The sequence below is a fragment of the Macrobrachium nipponense genome, chromosome 37, assembly GCF_015104395.2.
Source record: "Macrobrachium nipponense isolate FS-2020 chromosome 37, ASM1510439v2, whole genome shotgun sequence".
NCBI lineage: Eukaryota > Metazoa > Arthropoda > Malacostraca > Decapoda > Palaemonidae > Macrobrachium > Macrobrachium nipponense.
In genome coordinates, this window is record NC_061097.1 from 21082448 (window position 1) to 21102413 (window position 19966).

General features: G+C 43.4%; 1 protein-coding gene across 3 annotated transcripts in view; it reads left to right on the forward strand.

The window, feature by feature from the left end:
• The window catches only part of LOC135209066 (uncharacterized), a 47089-nt gene that overhangs the window by 6362 nt on the left and 20761 nt on the right, over positions 1 to 19966 (forward strand). For 2 of the 3 annotated variants that reach the window (XM_064241642.1, XM_064241644.1), the window contains exons 2-4: positions 10332 to 10493; positions 11041 to 11112; positions 11314 to 11442. In XM_064241642.1, coding sequence (XP_064097712.1) covers positions 10332 to 10493; positions 11041 to 11112; positions 11314 to 11442 — 363 coding nt within the window. Of the gene's footprint in view, positions 1 to 1260; positions 1372 to 10331; positions 10494 to 11040; positions 11113 to 11313; positions 11443 to 19966 lie in introns of those variants that run through there. The other variant, XM_064241643.1, reaches the window with a different exon arrangement.

Here is a 19966-nt window from a genome sequence, read left to right on the forward strand (position 1 = left end):
TGAAGATGTTTTACTGCCGGATTACCGCCGTAGTGTGACGCAATCGTTTTCGGTCCCTGGGCCTCTGTCTGTTTTCACACCATAAGAAATTATGGGGCCGAATTTGCAATGACCAGAAAGTCGTTAAAAGAGGAAAGTTAGCATTGAGGGGCATATGTTTTGACCGAGAAAAATACAAATTTATTCAATAGCTAGCTTGTAAGAAATACTTGGTTATAAAAACTTGATTGACAACTAAGCAGCATGTCTACTATGGGTTTCAGAGACGGTGCAAGCACGTTTTTGGGCAATACCTATTTCTGTAACGAACACTCGTAACAGAACGAGATTTTGCCATTAGTGCATTACACCCAGTGCCGTAATTTATAAGGGTATCGTGAATCACTAATCGTAAAGAATAACGACACTTGTCCTTGTACCAAGTGACAAAAACTCCAGTATGCAGAAATGGATACGAACACGCGTATAAAGCTCCACCTACCCTCTCCCCCCCCACCCTCCACCGTCACCCCTTTTCTTCTTCGTTCCTCCGCCTTCCTTTCTCTCTCTCTCTCTCTCTGTTGCCATTCGGTATGTGTTGACCCTCCAAACTGGGTATAAGACTACACACAAAACGTTGAAATTGGTGAAATTAGGCTATGTATTGGAAGTATGTATACATAAATATTAAAGCAATTTTATCATTATTGCCATACTATGACAACTAGAATTCATGGAAACAGTATATAATAATGGAACGGCGTATGTGTGAAGCCTCCACTAATGTGGCAACGATGATTTTGCCATTCTTAGCATGCAAACATTAAAGTATGCAAACATTAAAGGTTACATTTATTTCTGGCATACGATTATTAAAGAAATTCAAAATACTAATATAGACTGAAATCAATGAAAAGTGCTAGCAAAAACAAAAAAGCAAAAAAAAAAAAAAACATTTATATAATTCACTTTTCCGTAGTCGTTCCTCTATGCACTTTTCCGTAGTCGTTCCTCTATGGTTTTCGGCAGCCAGATGTACGAAAACGTTAGAAACATTTGATTGTATCTACTTTGGAAATATCTGTAATTTTTCGGGGTAATTTGGTTGCAAAGAAGGGATAATATACATGAATTAAATTAAAATTTTTAAATAACAAAGTAAATTTAAACTAAATAACGAGTAAAGTAAACAATTTAGGGAATAAAACTTTGCAGTTCATCGTCTGCTGTTCGTAACTGTGTTTGTGGCGCGCGCTTAGAAACTAGGAACAGCAACGGGTTTAAAGTGCAATGTGGAGTGAACTGAGACCAAAATGTGTATAATAACAATCAAATAAGCACTGTGGAGTTTCAGTTGTGATGGCAGTAAGGATAAAAACCACCGATTACGAGGTAAGAATGAATTAAGTTCAAATCATAACCCCGGGAATAACAAGTTTCATACTTTCACTGATATAGGCAACAAAATGTTGTTTGTTCATGAAACTTACCTGACAGATATATATATAGCTGTATTCTCTGAAGTCCGACAGAATTTCAAAATTCGCGGCACACGCAGTGGGCGGCCAGGTGGTAGTACCCATTCCCGCCGCTGGGAGGCGGATATCAGGAACTATTCCCATTTTCTATTCATATTTTTTCTGTCGCCGGTCGGTAAACAACTGTTTACAGACCTCCGCCTAGGATTTTGAAACTTCATTAGCCGCTTAAGTATCCTAATTATTCTTTCGATTATTGACTTGGATTTGTGGCTAGGCATACGCTATCGTAAATTTTTTCATTGCATTTCATGTCTGAAGCTAGTTAGCCTAGTTTCAGACTTTGTTGTCTGCATGGGGCAAGGTGAGGCTACCGGAACTTTCGGTAGACACTCGCTTAGTATATATGACGTTACATGTTTTCTTTGCATAAGTTCAATGTAATTAGTGTAATGTGTGACTGATTACGGAAGAAGTAGGATTCATGTAGCATTTTTAGAGCGTGTTTAGAATCAGGAGTTTTCCTCCACAGTAAACAGAAGTTAGAAATAATGACCTTCTAACCTCCTGTAGTTTTTATTTTTGCCTAACCCTGTGGTATGGCTTACAGGCCTAGAAGAAGTGTCTGCTAGAGGATTACATCAAGTAATCTTAGACTAAAGTGCTGCTCGCTCTCCAATCAGTGTTGTGAAGTAGTGCCCCTTGTGTTGTGGAGGGGGCGTCAGATCGGCCCCCCGCCCCATAATGCCTCTAGGCCTGGACCTCTGTCGGACTCCCAGGACTCAGGGAGAGGGCATGTCGAAAGCCGCAAGAGGGTTACGGGGACTCCCCACCGATCTGGCGTCCCTTCGGCAGGATCTGTTGACGCTTCCCAGGCTGCTAAAGATCGTGCACGTGCACGAATCTTGAAGGATTGCTTCTCGTCCTCCGAGGCGTCCTCCCGCGCAAGGGTTGGAGCTCTCGGAAGGACTCGCGCCTCTAAGAAGCTTTAGAGAAGGGGACGCTTCACGTCCTCTCTCTCGTCAGGAGGGAACGTCAGATCGGCCCCATAACGCCTCTAGGCCTAGACCTCTGTCGGACTCCCAGGAAACCACCGGGAGAGGGCATGTCAAAAGCCGAAGGAGGGTTACGGGTTTTTCATGCTGATCTGGCTTCCTTTCGGCAGGTCCTGTTGTCGCTTCCCAGGCTGCCGAAGATCGAGCACGTGCACGAATCTTGAAGGATTGCTTCTCGTCCTCCGAGGCGTCCTCCCCACACAGGGGTTGGAGCTCTCGGAAGGACTCGCGCCCCCTAAAGAAGCTTTAGAGAAGAGGACGCTTCACGTCCTCTCTCTCGTCACGAGAGGATGAAAGAGTCCTATGCCCTGTCAGGGCTCTCGAATTTTATTTACATAAACGAAGGAAGTAAGAGCTCCTTCGGGTAATTTATGGTGCTCAGGAAGAGACCACATTTACCCTTTTCGAAGAATGCACTGGCTCTTTTCCTAAGGGACATATTAAAGGAGGCTCATTCATCTTGCCAGAAGAGTGATTTGAGCCTCCCTGCGAGTGAACGCTCATGAAGTTAGAGCTGTTTCAACCTCGCTAGCATTCCAAAAGAATTTGGTAATCAAGGACATTCTTGATTCCACCTTTTGGAGGAGCAACTCAGTATTCGTCTCCTCTCCTCATGGCGCTCCGTATACGTTATGTAACGTTCGCTTTACTTCGAAAAAGCAAGCTGATAAGTTTGACGTCCGGCAAGCTGCTTTGCACAGTCAAACAACTTATGTCTAGTTCGGCATAAGAAGGGCAATTTAGACGTGAGGAAGCTTTTGGAGGTGCTCGACGTCCTATAAGTAGAGACATTCTCCAGGACGCTCGGCAAGCACCTTGCGAGGGTGTCTTTCGGGACGCTCGGCGTTCCTTGCTGAGTTGCGTTTCTGGAGATGTTCTTTTGCATTACTAAAACGCAAGTTGTCGCACAGGCGGCCACTGTCTTTGTGAGAAGGTATGAAGGTCTTTAAGGCCCATCTTGAAGACGAAAGCCATACGTCTTCCTTTAGTGTTCACACACTTCAGGAGCAGCGTGCGGCTCTCCATGGAGACTCGCATGAGGACGTCCCTTGAAAATATTCAACGTCATACGCAAAACGCGGTTCGTCATAACATTGAGATGTTGGCGAGGTCGCTCGCCAGGACGCCTCTTGGCGGGCTTTGCATGCATCAGGGCGCTCAACGAGATCCTCTCTGAAACGTCGTTCAGAAGACTTGGTGTTCTCTGCTCAGACACGCTCGCAGCTAAGCAGGACGTTTTTTGAGGACGCTCAGCAGGATGCTTTCCAGGACGCTTTTGAGGACGCTCGGCAGGACGCTTATGAGGACGCTTATGAGGACGCTTTTGTGGACATTCGCCAGGACGCTTCGGTGGAAGCTCGGCAGGACGCTTTGCGAGAGAAAAGACTTGTAGAAGGCGTCTTATTTGCTGTTCAGGACGTTTCTTAGGACGCTTGACGCTTTCTAAACGCTCGTCAAGAGGAGGTTTTTTCAGGACTCTCCACAGGACATTCCTTTACAAAAATTTTTAAAAAAAAAAAGGAAAAGGATTCGGAGTTAGCGAGAGACATACCCGAATTTTTCTTCGATCCCTCTTTCCTCTTCATCGATTTCTCTGAGAATCGGGAAAATTATATACTCGGTTCCTGGGTGACTTTCAGTCATGTTAAAGGGTTTTCCCCTATAGCAAGTGCTAATAGTTTTGTCAAGTAAGGACGTTTTCCCCATTGTCAAGATACTAAACGTTTTGTCATTTAAGTGGGGGACCCCTCATAAATGAGTAGTTCTCATTGACATAGATTTTAAGTTTTTATCGTTCAAGCGGATAAATCATTAACAAATTTCGGAAGACCTCTCATTCATTTTCAGAGGCTCATCCGGGGAGTAAGAAAAAGACTTGTAGACTAGATCCAGGAAGTCTTATGTCCAATATCATAAGAACATTGAACGGTCCTTTTCGATCCTCGGTTCTCTCTTGATGATCTCTATTCGAATATTACTCCCTTTTCTTGGCAAAGAGTCTTGGCAAAGAGTCAAGGAGTTCTTTTAAAAAGTCTCATTCATTAGAACGTGGACAGTCGTTTTCCTTTCTTTCTCTCTTCCTCGTGAGGAAAGATGTAGTAGAGAATTTGATGTTCAAATTACTACAATACTTACGTAGTTTATCTTTGCGTCATTTTGCTAACGCATGGGTCAAGTCATATACGCATATCGTATTTACCTCTGCGGATAGAAGCCGAAAGAACTGTTGTTCTAATGTATTTATTTGACACTCCCTTCAACCTTCCAAGAGTTTTCGGAGTAAGAACAACTCTTCAGGTATTGTTACGACAACACCAACTCAGCTTCTGTATTTAGCGAATTCTGTTTCGTTTAAATAGGCCTGCTTGAGAGTTTCCTTTTGCTCGATAATATCATACCTATTCCTTCGTAAAGGGAGTAGCTGGCAACTCAGGCAGATAGTATTCTGTTCACCATTGAAGCTTTCCTTCGAGGAAGACTTCTCCTTCACTCTCTTTGATAGAAATCGAAGGTGGTCGATCTCCAATCCTTATTTTGTTTCTTGAATGGAAAGAATTTAGGATGGAGATCGTTGTTCAGAATCCTATAAAATATACTACGGATAATTCAACATCGCGACATGATTCTACTAAGCAGTTGGGTTGAAATTGTCCGAGGGGTAGGCGCATATCCTAGTTATTTCTATGGATTGCAGACTTAGACGAGAAGTTTCTAATTGAACTGCAACTCGGGGTTGCCTTGTTTGCCTGCAACTCCCAGGAGTTTGTTTCAATTTTATATACTTATGGTTTTGTCACGACAACACCATTTCAACTTTTATATTTACCGAAATTCGTTTCGCCTAAATATAATTGCTCGAGCATATCTTTTATGCTCGGTGGTTCTAGCCGAACGCATTCCTTTGTGGAATATGGATTAATTACCTGGCAACTCAGGATTGACGATGGTCAGCGGAAGCGCTCAGGCTCAGCTACTGCGTATTGAACTGCCTGATAGCAGCTCAGTATGCAGCTGGGCCTCCGAGATGCGGACGGTCGGTTATGTCTCTCTCTCTCCCCTGCTTTGATTGACTACCGAACCGTATCTCTGCCCAACAATCATGGACTTAGGTCTCTGATTAACGGGGATTCTTGCAATTATGAAGGACCATCTACTGCTGTGACGATAGATTCCATCGCCTTCGATATTGCGAGAATTTTCAACAGAGATATCTCTTAGACTCTTTCATCTTTCTGTTTACCGCACGGTAACAGAAGTCTGTACAAGTCTCCGCTGCATCCGCACTGCGATAATGCGAATGATTTTGCAGACATCTGAGTTTGTCTTTAAATATCTTCATATTCGTAGGTGTACAATTGTTCATTGTTCAACCCGAATTAACAGATATGTCAAAAGACATCGCCTACTCTCCGACCGGACAGCTCTACTTCCAAATGTTCAGCCCATGAGAAGCAGTTCTTCAGGCGGCTTTCCCCTGTGTTTTCATTACTGAAGAACGCCCCGCTTTCATTGCAACTACGACTTCTCACCGGACAGCAATGAAATAGCGGTTAGCGTTTTCAGTCATTTGTAAGCACAGGTTCAGAATCTTGAGAATCCTTCTCTCGATTCGTCTGTGAAGACGTAGGTTGCATTCAATATCTACCTTCGTCTTCAACGGTACATAGCGATAAGATCTTCAAGAGTAATGGCAGTCTCTTGGCCAAGGCAAAGCAGTGCTGCCTATTTTCAGTGTTCAATCGGAGGAGGCCGTTTCTGGAGATAGTGAAGGGAAATGACTGTTCCTCCACCTCGACCTCTGTGAATTTCCTTATGGTTCTATCTTTCCATCTGAAGTATGAGATAAGCTAGAAGTCCTAACTATTGTAGAATATGCAAATATGTTGTTGACGGCCTCTAGGCTCAGAGATTCGGTTCTGTCAAACAACAAAGCTTCACGATCTTTGAGGTCTGTAGAGATCTTGAAATTCTCAGGATCAAAGGTTCCGGCATGGAACTTAGACGTAGTCTGAGTTTCTGATGCCAAAAGCATTTCGAACCTATCCTTTCTGCGAATTTAATACACGTGACCAGAAAGGCTAATATTCTAACCGCTCTAGCCACGGCAAAGAGGGTTAGTGAGGTTTTAGCCATCATCAGAGGTTTTGGCTTTAAAAGGACATAATGCGGTCTGTCCCCCTTAAGCCTTCCGTTCTTGATAAGAACGAAAACCTGTCTAACCCTTGACCCGAAGGCTTGGAGAACCCAAGGGTATGGCACAAATTATTGGGCAAGGGCATTAGAGAGTCCTGTGCCCTGTAGGGTCTCTCAATTTTGTTTTATCTTGATAAAACTATAGAAAGTCAAGGTCAACGGACAATCTGCGGTGTTCCGTAAAAAGACCAGACTGGTTCATGTCCAAGAACACCCTGGCATTATAGCCAAGGAGTTCTTTTAAGAGATCTCATTCATTATGTTTGCATAAAGATTTGAGATTTTTTCTTAATATGAATGCTCAAGAGGTGAGGGCGCGGCCTCGGAAGCATTTCAACAGAGCATGACACTCAGTAACATCCTGAGTGCCACGCTTTAGCGAAGCAACTCTGTGTTCGCTTCACACTCCCGACGGGATGTGAAGACGACATTTGAGATCCGTAAGTCGCTAGGACCATACATATCCGTAGATATATTATTGGGGGCAGGAAGCAACACGAATCCTATCCTATAGAAAAGGGATAGGTGTGCTTTTAACTTTGAAGGGTTGGTCGCTTGAGGCGCGTTCCTTTTCTTTAGCCTAGAAGTTATGGAACTAACTTTGATAGGTTAGGTCAGGTGGTGGTTTTAGCTTCGTTGCCCTCAGAAGTATGGTCATATGGTCTAGTCACATTGTGGTCACGCCCCGTTGACAGATCATCTAGAGCGCACCAGCATTAGGTCTCTACCTCGCTGGCAACTCTAGTAACGCAGAAGCAGACTTTGGTGACAGTAATCACGAAGTCGGCTATGCTAACAGGTGAGGAACCAAGATGTATATCATCTACTTAATTTAGTTTCCCAAAAAATCCTATTCTGTCTCTTCCCACCATCCGAAGGTGGGATTCAGCTATATATATATCTGTCAGGTAAGTTTCATGAACAAAATGTTATTGTTATAATACAATTAAGTTTGTTCATACTTACCTGGCAGATATATATAATTAAAGTGCCCACCCACCTCCCCTCAGGAGACAGTGGCACTGATAAAATATGAATAGAAAATGGGAATAGTTCCTGATATCCGCCTCCCAGCGGCGGGAATGGGTACTACCACCTGGCCGCCCACTGCGTGTGCCGCGAATTTTGAAATTCTGTCGGACTTCAGAGAATACAGCTATATATATATCTGCCAGGTAAGTATGAACAAACTTAATTGTATTATAACAATAACATTTTTATTGTGCTGATTACAACTGCAATCTTGAGTAAGATCAATAAACGTTACATATATACGCTAACATTGTTCAAATGAGTGCTGGGAAAGATGATTTTCGTCACTGTTCAAAACCGGTACATCCCACGGTAGCCGCCATATTGGATTTCAAAACTGCCTTGAAAAAATATTTTACGAAGAGCGTCACATGCTTATTGTAGTTCGTATGGGGCTTTCATATATCACGTTATGTTGACGAAACTTCAATCTTTTGAATGGTATGCTTGGAGTTGTAATTGTATTCTTATTTCACCATTTAAATATCGAGTGAATAAGACCTGTACACCGTGATAAGGGTTGGTAGTCGCTGGTGTTTTACCCTAAGTATTTTCTCCAAAGTTAGAAATTAAGTCCAAATTTAAAGCATTAAACAGTGGGTAGTGAAAAGGGTGGCCAACGCAGTGCAAATCTCACCAAAACGCTTTCAGAATTTTGACTTAAGCTTAAATATCTTAGAAGATTGACGCCATCTCGATATTTGTGGAGTCGCTTGTGTCAACAAACATCCCATTTCCTCTGATAAATCCGCACACCACTTGTACCCATAGATGCTGGGGCACTTTCATCAAAACAATCGGAACACGGTCACTGGGCACGACGTTTTAAAGTAGACAACTGTTTTGGTAGAAGAAGGAGACGAAGCGTGCACTAGATAATTATTTAAATAAATAGTAAAACATCAATATTTTACATATTTATGATGATTAATTTGAAAATATTTGTTATTGACAAAGTAACTCGATTCTGACTCAAATTTAAGTAATTATTTTTTGGAATTCGAATGTTCTTTTAAGTCCTGTATTATGACGTCACGACATCTTGACTTTCGTACCTATTGTAGATGAATTGCTATACTCAATTTTCTTGCAGAACAGTTTACCAGTTATTCATACTGATTGTTATCAGCTATTCATGTAATTGTTATAATCATAATGCGCATATATATCTTTATTATTTACTTTTTGGATATATGAAGATGTTTTACTGCCGGATTACCGCCGTAGTGTGACGCAATCGCTTTCGGTCCCTGGGCCTCTGTCTGTTTTCGCACCATAAGAAGTTAATGGGGCCGAGTTTGCAATGACCACAAAGTCGTTAAAAGAGGAAAGTTAGCATTGAGGGGCATATGTTTTGATTGAGAAAAATACAAATTTATACAATAGCTAGCTTGTAAAAAATACTTGATTACAAAAAACTTGATTGACAACTAAGCAGCATACCTACTATGGGTTTCAGAGACAGTGCAAGCATGTTTTTTGGCAATATTTCTGCAACAAACACTCTTATCAGAATGAGATTTTGCTATAGTGTATTACACCCAGTGCCGTAATTTATAAGGGTATCATGAATCACTAATCGTAAAGAATAACGACACTTGTCCTTGTACCAAGAGACAAAAACTCCATTATCCAGAAATGGATACGAACACGCATAAAAAGCTCCACCTACCCTCTCCCCCCACCTTCACCGCCACCCCTGTCCTTCATCCTTCCTTCACCTTCATTTCTCTCTCTGTTACCAATTGGTGTGTTCACCCTCCAAACTGGGTATAAGACTTACACAAAACGTGGAAATTGGTGAAATTAGGCTATGTATTGGAAGTATATATGTATACATAAATATTAAAGCAATTTTATCATTATTGCATTACTATGACCACTAGAATTCATGGAAACGGTTTATAATAATGCATCGGCGTATGTGTGAAGCTCCACTAATGTGGCAATGATGATTTTGCCATTCTTAGCATGCAAACATTAAAGGTTACATTTATTTTTGGCATACAGGTATTTAAAAAAATAAAAATACTAATATATACTTGAATCAATGAAAATTGCAAGCAAAAAAAAAAAAAAAAAAAAAAAAAAAAAAAAAAAAAAAAATTATATATAATCCACTTATCCGTAGTCTGCTCCGCTATGGTTTTCGGCAGCTGGATGTACGACAAGGTTAGAAACATTGGATTGTATCTACTTTAGAAATATCTGTAATTTTTCGGGGTGATTTGGTTGCAAAATATCTGTAATTTTTCGGGGTGATTTGGTTGCAAAATATCTGTAATTTTTCGGGGTGATTTGGTTGCAAAAAAGGGATAATAGACATGAATTAAATAAACATTTTGAAATAACAAAGTAAAGTTGAACTAAATAATGAGTAAAGTTAACAATTAAGGGAATAGAACCTTGCAGTGTCGTCATCTGTTGCTCGTAACTGTGTTTGTGGAGTGAGCGCTTAGGAAACAGGAACAGCAACGTTGTTCAAGTGCAATGATTGCTGGAAATCTTTACACAATGTTCATTGTACAGTTTTTCCAGCAGTTTTATTTTATTGAACTTTTATCTTTTCTAACTCTAGTTTATTATTTTGTAGGTTGCTGAAAGAAAAAATGATATTGTTGAAGCTCAGAATCATGCCATAGCTAAGCTTCAGAAAAAAGAAAACCGGAAAAGAAAGAGTTTACCGGAGGAGCAAGAGGATGATGATGCTGTTAAAGTAGTAGATATTTTGACTCAGGCAGTTGCCTACCTCAGGGTAAGTATTTCACCATGACCACTAACATTTATACATGTGTCCAATTTTTTCTGTATAGGTGAGACATAAAATTGGTTCTCACCACTTTTATCTATTGTCAGTTCCTGTTGATCCAGGTCTTCATGTATGCCCATTTTCCTTGATCATCCCGTTGCTGTACTTGTTTGAATGCCCTTCTCTCCATCCCATCACATGACCTATTAATGTCAGTTTTATAAATTTAAAACTTCTATCCCTTGAACATTATACTTCTTTGCTACTTATTCAGAATATTTTGCAGGCAGTAATAAGTTTGCGGAGCTGTTATTAGCTGAGTTTCTGTTTTTAATGTCAAAACAAGCCATGTAATTGGTAATTGGTATGGTTTAATGGAAATAATCAAACACTAGCAATTATAACTAGGGTGAATGCTAGCATGAAGCACAAATAATTGTCATCTTAAAAAATCATTCAATTTGGGTAATTGTGATTTTATTTTGCCAGTTTGAAAATTATTTTATTGGTATGAAGCCCTATAATTTTATTTTATTTCTTCTTGATTTCACAGGAAATTCCTTCAGAAAAGCTGATGCAGAAAACCCTTTTTGATACGAATGTACTTTCAGATGTTAAGAAAACTGTAAGTGACATTGATTTATGGTTTGTGATGAGTTACTGTTTTGCCATTTTTCTGACAGTAGTTGAATACATATTAAGCAGTGTATCTAATTGCATTTAATTATGTATTTTCAGCCCAATTTGTTGCTGTAATTGTCAACTTATTTGGCATTTGTGTTATACATCCAAACATGAAACTCATTTGTACCTTTTAATTTTACAGCCTGATGCTACGGCTGAGCAAAAGGCCATTTTTCAGTTTGCTGCTGATGAAAGAATTTCGACAGCAGTTCAGATTTTCCGTGAACAGTATCCAAAATGGAAGAAAGCAAAGAAGCATTTAATGCCCAAGGTAAATATTGTAGTAGACTATGACATAGCTAAATACCGTAATAGGAAAAGGCAGGTACTACTGCCTTACACTCCCTGAACACCTGAATTAGCCCTGATGACTGACCAGCCAGAACTATAGCCCTACAGATTTACCCACAAAGTGGGTAATTTTAACTGTCCGCGCTACCAGTGCTGCAGGTAAAATCTAGACAAATTGTGGCGGGATCACAAGCTTAAGAGCAAGCAGCAAATCTCCCCCACATAAACTTAATCTGTCTGGCTACCAAACCCACCCTCAATCACACTTTCCTCTTTACACTACAAAATACAGCAGGACAATTGACCCATACCTACATACAGAACAAAAAAACACAAACAGGTACTCACCTCTGGCTTTTGATACTCAGGGCTAGGCTGTGCTGTCCGCTGGATATAGGCTATAGGCTAGCCGACACACAACCACCGCCGACAACCAAACACAAACCAACCACCCGAGACCCACAACCCCACAACAACTCAATAACCCGACAAATCACTGCAGACGAACACCAACAGCCAGAAAGAACACGACAACCACACGACTTCCACCAGCACAACAACCCGCCAAGACCAACTCTGCCCCAACCACCACTCACAGACACCAAAAATGCACCACCAACCTCTTCAACCTCACCACAACCAGACAGACACACGCACAACAACTTCACAACCCCAAAATATATCAAATAACACCAAAACAACTAACCACCACAGGATAACTGCTGTCAAAACCAACTCTGACTTCACCAGACGCCTCACTGCTTACGACTCTCGTAACAGACTTCCACTGACATACTACAGAACGCCACAACAGACATGCTTCTGACCACCATTTAACCACTCCCCTTCATTCTTCCACCTCTCTCTCTCTCTCTCTCTCTCTCTCTCTCTCTCTCTCTCTCTCTCTCTCTCTCTCTCTCTCTCTCTCTCTCTCTCTCACACAACTTTTGGAGACGTCAAATATAAACTACTATCATTACTCCTCCATATTACCTCCCCCATTACATTTGACAAAGTCTCCTTACACTCACAACATTCACACTAAATTGCCTTTTGCAACACCCAAGGATGCTCAGATGCAGGCCCCCTGGATCTTGTTTGAGGACCATCATACACTCTCAGTTACATCACCATTCACTTCCAAACCACTTTCATTCAAACTCCCCTTATCTCCCTCACTACCATCCTCCCAAATTCCATTCACTACTTCACCGATGTCTTCTAACTCTGGTTCCAACATCTCCCCTATTTCGGCCACCAAACCACTCGGTTCATCCATACTTCTTTCAAACTCCCGCAAAGACTTATCCATCCTATCAACCACCTCCTCACTACTCAGTTTCCTTCTCACTGAAGTCTTATTTGTCCCTGTCAACTCAAACCCACATACACTACAAGTGTCATTCATTCCCTCAAAGTCATCCGTAGCACACGCTTTATCGACTGTTTGCACCCTACCACCAACCCCCTTACGATGCAGTTCATGTTTCTCCCTTTCATTCCCTTTCCTTACCTTCTTCCGCTTTCTTTCATACTCAACCAACACCAGCTGCCGATCTCCCAGACCCATTTGCTTACTGATGCTGCTCGGCCCACATTTACTCACTCTCAACCACACTCATTGCATTCTCCCAAACATACTGTCGCATACTAGAGGATCCGCCCAACTGAATCCCCTTAACACCAAGTTTCATACATTCAACTTACCTGTCAGATATATACATAGCTATCGACTCCGTCGTCCCCAACAGAAATTCAAATTTCGCGGCACTCGCTACAGGTAGGTCAGGTGATCTACCTGACCCTTCTCTGGGGTAGCAGGACTAGGAACTATTCCCGTTTTCTAATCAGATTCTCTCTGTCGCCGGTAGTATCAACATTGTTGTTACTTCCTCCTGACTGGAATTCTTTTTTCACAACGCTTTTGATCATCTTTCGACTGATTTTTGGTGACGTACTTGGATCGTTGTTTGGCATTCGCTATCGTGGACTGGTTTTTGGACTTCGCTTTTCGATTTTCGTGAATATGTCTGATTCTAGTGTTAGCTCAGAGTGTGTGAATGAAGGCTGTAAGGTGAGGATTCCGAAAGCTTCGGTAGATCCTCACACTACATGCAGTGGTTGTAGAAAGGTTGAATGCTCAATTGAGAATACGTGTAACGAGTGTGAGAGATTGAGTGCGCAAGAATGGAAGAATCTGACTTCTTCCTTGAAGAAGTTAGAGAAAGATAGAGAGAGGAAGGCGGCTTACAAAAGCCGGAAAATGGCTAGTAGTTCTGTAGCTTCTTCTTCTTCTCTTAATTATGCCCATTCTATTTCAGCCCGTTCACAAGTTTATCCCTCTGATTCCGCCTCAGAAATAGCGGAACTCAGAGCTTCCCTTCAAAAAATGCAAGAGAAAATGGAAGCATTGGAAGGTAAGAGAAGTGAATGTGGTTTCTCAAGTGATGTTAGTTGTCCCCAGTGTAGTGGAGGGGGCGTCTGGTCGTCCCTGCGACGCTCCCAGGCCTAGACCTCTTCCAAGCTCCCTGGCCCAGAGGAGAAGGAAAGTCGAAAGCCTTACGGGGGTCGTGGGGAATCCCCAACGATCAGGCGTCCCTTCGGCAGAATCGTATACATCTCAGACTGCCAGGGACAGCTATAGAAAAAGCGTCCTTCGTGAGTGCTTTTCTTCTTCTAGTTCGCCTTCTCCGAGAAGAGGATGGAAGGAATCGAAGCTTTCACGTCCGCTAAAAAAGGAACTGGAAAAGAACTGAGCTTAATTCTAGCCAGAGCGCTTCTCTGAAGAGGAGGCGCCTTCGGTAATCAAGAAGCTAGAAAGGATTTAGATCCTTGGAAGGGAAAAGACTCTCGAGCGCCTTCCAGATCTCCTTCTCCTGATTCAAATGAGCCTTCGACCAGGAGAATTTTGATGAATGTACAGGAGCAAATAGCGTCTTTGGTAGGAGTACTTTCTAAAGAGCCTGCCTCGTAAAAAGGATGGACAGGCTTCCGATTAATAGATCCAAATACCGATCTCCTGTCGGGCGCGACGCAACCCATCCAGGGGAGTTGTCGCACAAGCGGCCATCTCTGGGGAGCGGTGCGTTAAGGCAGAAAGGCGAGAGGTGGGAAAGGAAGTAACTCCTACCAAGCGTCAGGCGCCAACTAGGAGCCAGGCGCCAAGTAGGCGCAAAGAGCCTGACTTTACTGTAGATCGTTCTAGGCCCAGATCTTCATCCAAGCAACAAGAGCCAACTGGAGAAGAGAGAACTCCTGATAGGAGTATAGCGCCCGCTAAGCGCAATATTACTTGCTATTCGAAAGGCGCATTCCATGGACGATACTCCTACCAAGCTCAGGAGTATTTCGGAACTAGATGCTGCCTGATTCCGGATAGGTCAGTAGTATTTCGGGAAGAGATACTCCTGCCAAGCGCCTTGATTACTCTGGCCTCGATACTCCTTCCCAGGCGCCAGAGTATTCTGGACTTTTTACTCCTACCAGGCGCCAGGAGTATTCGAAGCGCGATGCGCCAGGAGTATTCTGAGCTTAATACTCCTACAGGCGCCAGGGGAGTATTTTGCGAGCGAGATGCGCCTTTTTTCCAGGACGGCAGGAGTATTCGAAGAGTGTAACGACTGTCAGGCGCCAGGAGTATTCCAAACAGGATACTCCTACCAGGCCTCAGGAGTATTCTCAGCGAGATACTCCTGCTAAACGCCAGGCCCAGGCGCATTCTCCTCGTGAAGAGCTTGACATCCGACAGGAGTCTAACAGGCGTAGAGCAGTGATACGTGACTCGCCTAATGATAAACGTAAGGAGAGAGTTACTCCTAGCCCATCTCCTTATAGAAGTGCTTCTTCTTCGGGAAAGGAAGAAATCAAGAGAGGAGACAGAGGAGGGAAGGGAGGGAGCCTTCTCCTTCCGATCCTATTAATTTAGATGACGTCTCGGAGGATGAAGTAGCTAACAGAGAAGGGCTTTCGAATTACAAAGTTCTTTTCTGCTCTTCTCTTAGAAGAATATGGAGATGCGTTAACTCCAGCCGCTCCTCCTTCTCCTCGCTCTCTATTTTCAAGTATGAAGGCACACAAGTCTTCGTCTTTCCTGAAAATGAAGCCGGCCATATCTATGAAAAGGGCCTTACAATCTCTGGACTCCTGGATCAAGACTAAGAAGGAGTTAGGAAGGACGATCTTTTGCATGCCTCCCGCTAAACTAAGGGGCAGGAGAGGCATATGTCGAAACGGGAGAAAACATGGGATTGTCTCTGCCCGTTTCAGCTGAATCGGACTTCTCCAGTCTCGTAGACTCGTCGAGGAGACATGCCTTAAATTCAGCAAAAGCAACATGGGGTCTTTCGGAAATGGACCATCTCCTCAAGGGACTTTTTCATACCTTAGAAGTATTTAACTTCCTAGATTGGTCCCTTGGGGTCATTGCTAAGAAGTCCCATGAAACCGACAACTAAGCCCAGAAACCTTGCATAGCATCCTTACATGCATAGATAAGGCGGTTCAAGATGGATCGGCAGAAGTGTGCTCCCTCTTCGGTGCGGGAATACTAAAGAAGAGAGCGGTTCATAGTGCCTTTCTCACTAAGGCCGTCTCGCCTTCGCAGAGATCCGCTTTGCTGTATGCGCCTCTCTCGGAGCATTTATTTCCTTCGCAGTTGAAGAGAGACATTGCCCATTCGCTAACTGAGAAAGCCACTCAGGATCTTTTAAGGCAATCCTCAAGGAAGAATAGACCTGTGGCTAGTGAGGAAAAGAAAGCATCTAAGCCAACTCAACAACAGCAGCCCTTTCGAGGAGGCTCTCAGGCTAGATCCATTGTCAGAAGGAAATCAACTGAAAAAAGGGGAAGATCTGCCTTCCGTCCCTTTAAGAAGGGAAAATGAGAAATCTTTCCTCCAGACACCTGTAGGAGCCAGGTTACAATTCTTTGCGGGAGCATGGGAAGACATAAGATCCGATCCTTGGTCAATGTCAGTAATCAAGAAGGGCTATTATATCCCATTCAAGGACAGACCCCCCTTGACAACGTCACCGAGGGAACTGTCAGCCAGATACAAGGACCCTGTTCTGATGGATACTCTTCGTCAAATGGTGGAGCAGATGTGGGACAAAAGAGCAATAGAGCTGGTACTGGATCAAAGCTCCCCGGGGTTTTACAATCGCTTGTTTCTCGTAGCGAAAGCCTCGGGGGGATGGAGACCGGTACTGGATGTAAGTTCGCTGAACAAATTCGTACAACAACAGAAGTTCAGCATGGAAACGTCTGCCTCAGTACTTGCAGCTCTCCGTCAAGGAGATTGGATGGCGTCTCTAGATCTTCAAGACGCATATTTCCACGTCCCGATTTCACCATTCGTCGAGGAAAAGTACTTCGTTTCCATTTTGGTTTTTCGGGAGGAAGGATCTATCAGTTCAGGGCCCTGTGTTTCGGCCTGTCTACGGCTCCCCAAGTCTTCACAGACTTGATGAAAAATGTGTCAAAACACCTTCACATGAAAGGGATAAACGTCTCCCTATACCTGGACGACTGGCTCATCAGGGCCAGGTCTCAAGAGCAGTGTCTGGAGGACCTGTCAACAATACTGGAATTGACAAAGACATTAGGATTAATCGTGAACCTCGAGAAATCTCAGATGGTCCCCAGCCAAAGAACGTAGTCTAATCTTGGGATTCAGATGGATTCTCGGGGTTTTCGAGTATTTCCTTCTCAAGAGAGAGTAAGGAAAGGCTGTGCCACAGTATTGAACTTCTTAGAGAAAGAGCGTACTTCAGCGAGGGAATGGTTGAGCCTTCTGGGGACCCTTTCCTCGCTCGAACAGTTCTTTCCTCTAGGAAGACTGCATCTCCGTCCGCTTCAGTACTTCCTGAGAAGCAGTTGGAGTTGGAAGACAGGACAGCTCTCGACACGTTTCCGATCCTCAGTTAGAAGTTAAAGCAACAATTAAGGTGGTGGTTGACCCCCTTGGAAGAAAACAGAGGAGTCCTTAGAAGTTCGGAACCCAAACCTGACATTGTTCTCAGACGCGTTGGAGACAGGTTGGGGTGCGACTCTAGGGTCCGAAGAAGTGTCAGGCACCTGGTCGGAAGAGCAGGGGTCATGGCACATAAATTGCAAGGAGCTCTTTGCGATTCACCTCGCGTTAAGAAGCTTCGAGCAGATAGTCAGAGACAAAGTAATTCAGATAAACTCCGACAATACGACCGCTCTGGCTTATGTCAAGAAACAAGGAGGAACTCACTCTTTCGCCCTATACGAACTAGCAAGAGATTTGCTGATTTGGGCAAATCAAAGGAATGTGGTTCTTCTAACGAGATTTGTTCAAGGGGAGAGGAACGTGAGAGCGGACAGACTGAGCAGGAGGTTCCAGGTCCTTCCTACAGAATGGACCCTCCACTCGGAAGTCTGTCAGACCCTTTGGTATCTTTGGGGGAAACCACAGATAGATCTATTCGCCACGTTTCTCTCCAAAAGGATAGACACATTTTGCGCCCTGGTAGAGGATCCCAGGGCTTATGCTATAGACGCCTTTCTCTGGACTGGTCAGGGCTAGACGTGTACGCTTTTCCCCCCATTCAAGATTCTGGGGGAAGTAGTCAGAAAGTTTGTGGCCTTGAAGGGAACCAGAATGACTCTGATAGCCCCATATTGGCCATCCCGAATTTGGTTGATGGAGGTGATGGAGTGGACAGTGGACTTTCCCAGATCTCTTCCAAACAGGATAGATCTGCTCAAACAACCCCACTTCGAGAGGTACCATCAAAATCTACCCGCTCTTGGACTGCCTTTCGACTATCGAAAGATTGGTCAGAGCGAGAGGGTTTTCTCGCAAGGCGGCAAGCGCAATTGCTAGAGCCCGCAGATCATCTACTAGGCGAGTGTACCAATCGAAGTGGGAAGTTTTCAGAAACTGGTGCAGGTCGAAGAAGCTGTCCTCTTCCAATACCTCTGTAACCGAAATTGCAGATTTCCTTCTTTTCCTGAGGGAAAAGTCACATCTCTCTGTACCAACAATTAAAGGATACAGAAGTATGCTTTCGTCAGTCTTTAGAAACAGGGGCTTAGACTTGACGAATAATAAAGATTTGCACGATCTCATCCGCTCCTTTGAAACGTCCAAGTCAGTAGAGCCTAGGATTCCGAGCTGGAACTTAGATGTGGTTCTGAAATTTCTATCCTCGGAAAAGTTCGAACCACCTCATACGGCTTCATTCCGTGATATCACTAGAAAGTGTATATTTCTTCTATCTCTGGCTACGGCTAAAAGGGTCAGCGAGTTGCACGCCCTTGAGTCACGAGTTGGTTTCAAAGAAGATTCTGCGATTTGTTCATTCCAGACTTTTTCTTGCCAAAAACGAGAACCCTTCGAATCCCTGGCCTAGGAGTTTCGAGGTAAAAGGACTTACTAGCCTAGTAGGCAGAGAAATAGAAAGATCACTTTGTCCAGTTAGAGCACTGAAATTCTATCTGGACAGAAAGAAGCGGTTGGGAGGCTCACAACATGGTCTATGGTGCTCGGTGAAAGACCCCAAGAGACCTATGTCTAAAAATGCTTTGGCCTTCTTTGTTAGAAGTGTAATTACCGAGGCTCATGAGAACTGCCCAGATGACTCTTTTAATCTATTAAGAGTAAGAGCTCATGAGGTAAGGGCAATCGCGACATCAATTGCGTTCCAGAGAAATATGTCACTTAAAAATATTTTGGACGCAACCTATTGGAGATGCAACTCAGTATTTGCATCTCATTATTTAAAGGATGTGCGAGTAACGTATGAGAAATGTTTTTCTTTAGGTCCGTTTGTGTCAGCACAGACGGTTCTGGGTAAAGGAGAGAGCACCGATCCTTAAATATTGTGTATGTAACCCTCTTGTCGGATGTGTTCTCGTGTTTCCTGTGCATGGGAGTGTCAGATGTCGCACTGGCGGCCTTCACTTCGCTTCATTAGGAAATCGAGTGACAGCTGACTATTAGAGGGGTACAAAATTTTTATTTTGATTTTGTATGTATGAGTTTCGAGTTTGGGGATGACTCTTAGCAATCTTAGAACTAACACGGGTTAGGATCGGGTGATCGGGATCGGTTGTGTGCTCCTTAAAGAAGGCGTGTTGTCATATAAGCGGATTAGCACCCCTTGACAAACGCCAGTTAGGCTCTGCCGAGTAAGTGGATAAGACCCCATCGACAGACCAGCAAGAACTCTTGGCCACAGATCACTATCTCGCTAAGGCTCTTGAGATGAAGCAGACTCCTGGGCAGTAGCCACGAAGTCTTCCATCTAATAAGGTAGGAACTAAGGTTTATTTATACCTACAACATATGTTGTTTACCTGTTTAGTCAGTTAGTTAGCTGTCTCTTGCCCTCCACCAAAGGGTGTCAATCAGCTATGTATATATCTGACAGGTAAGTTGGATGTATGAAAATGCTATTGGTTATGCTTTGGGGGGATAGAATAAACAAAAAGATTAAAGTTTCATACATACTTACCTGGCAGATATATACGATTGA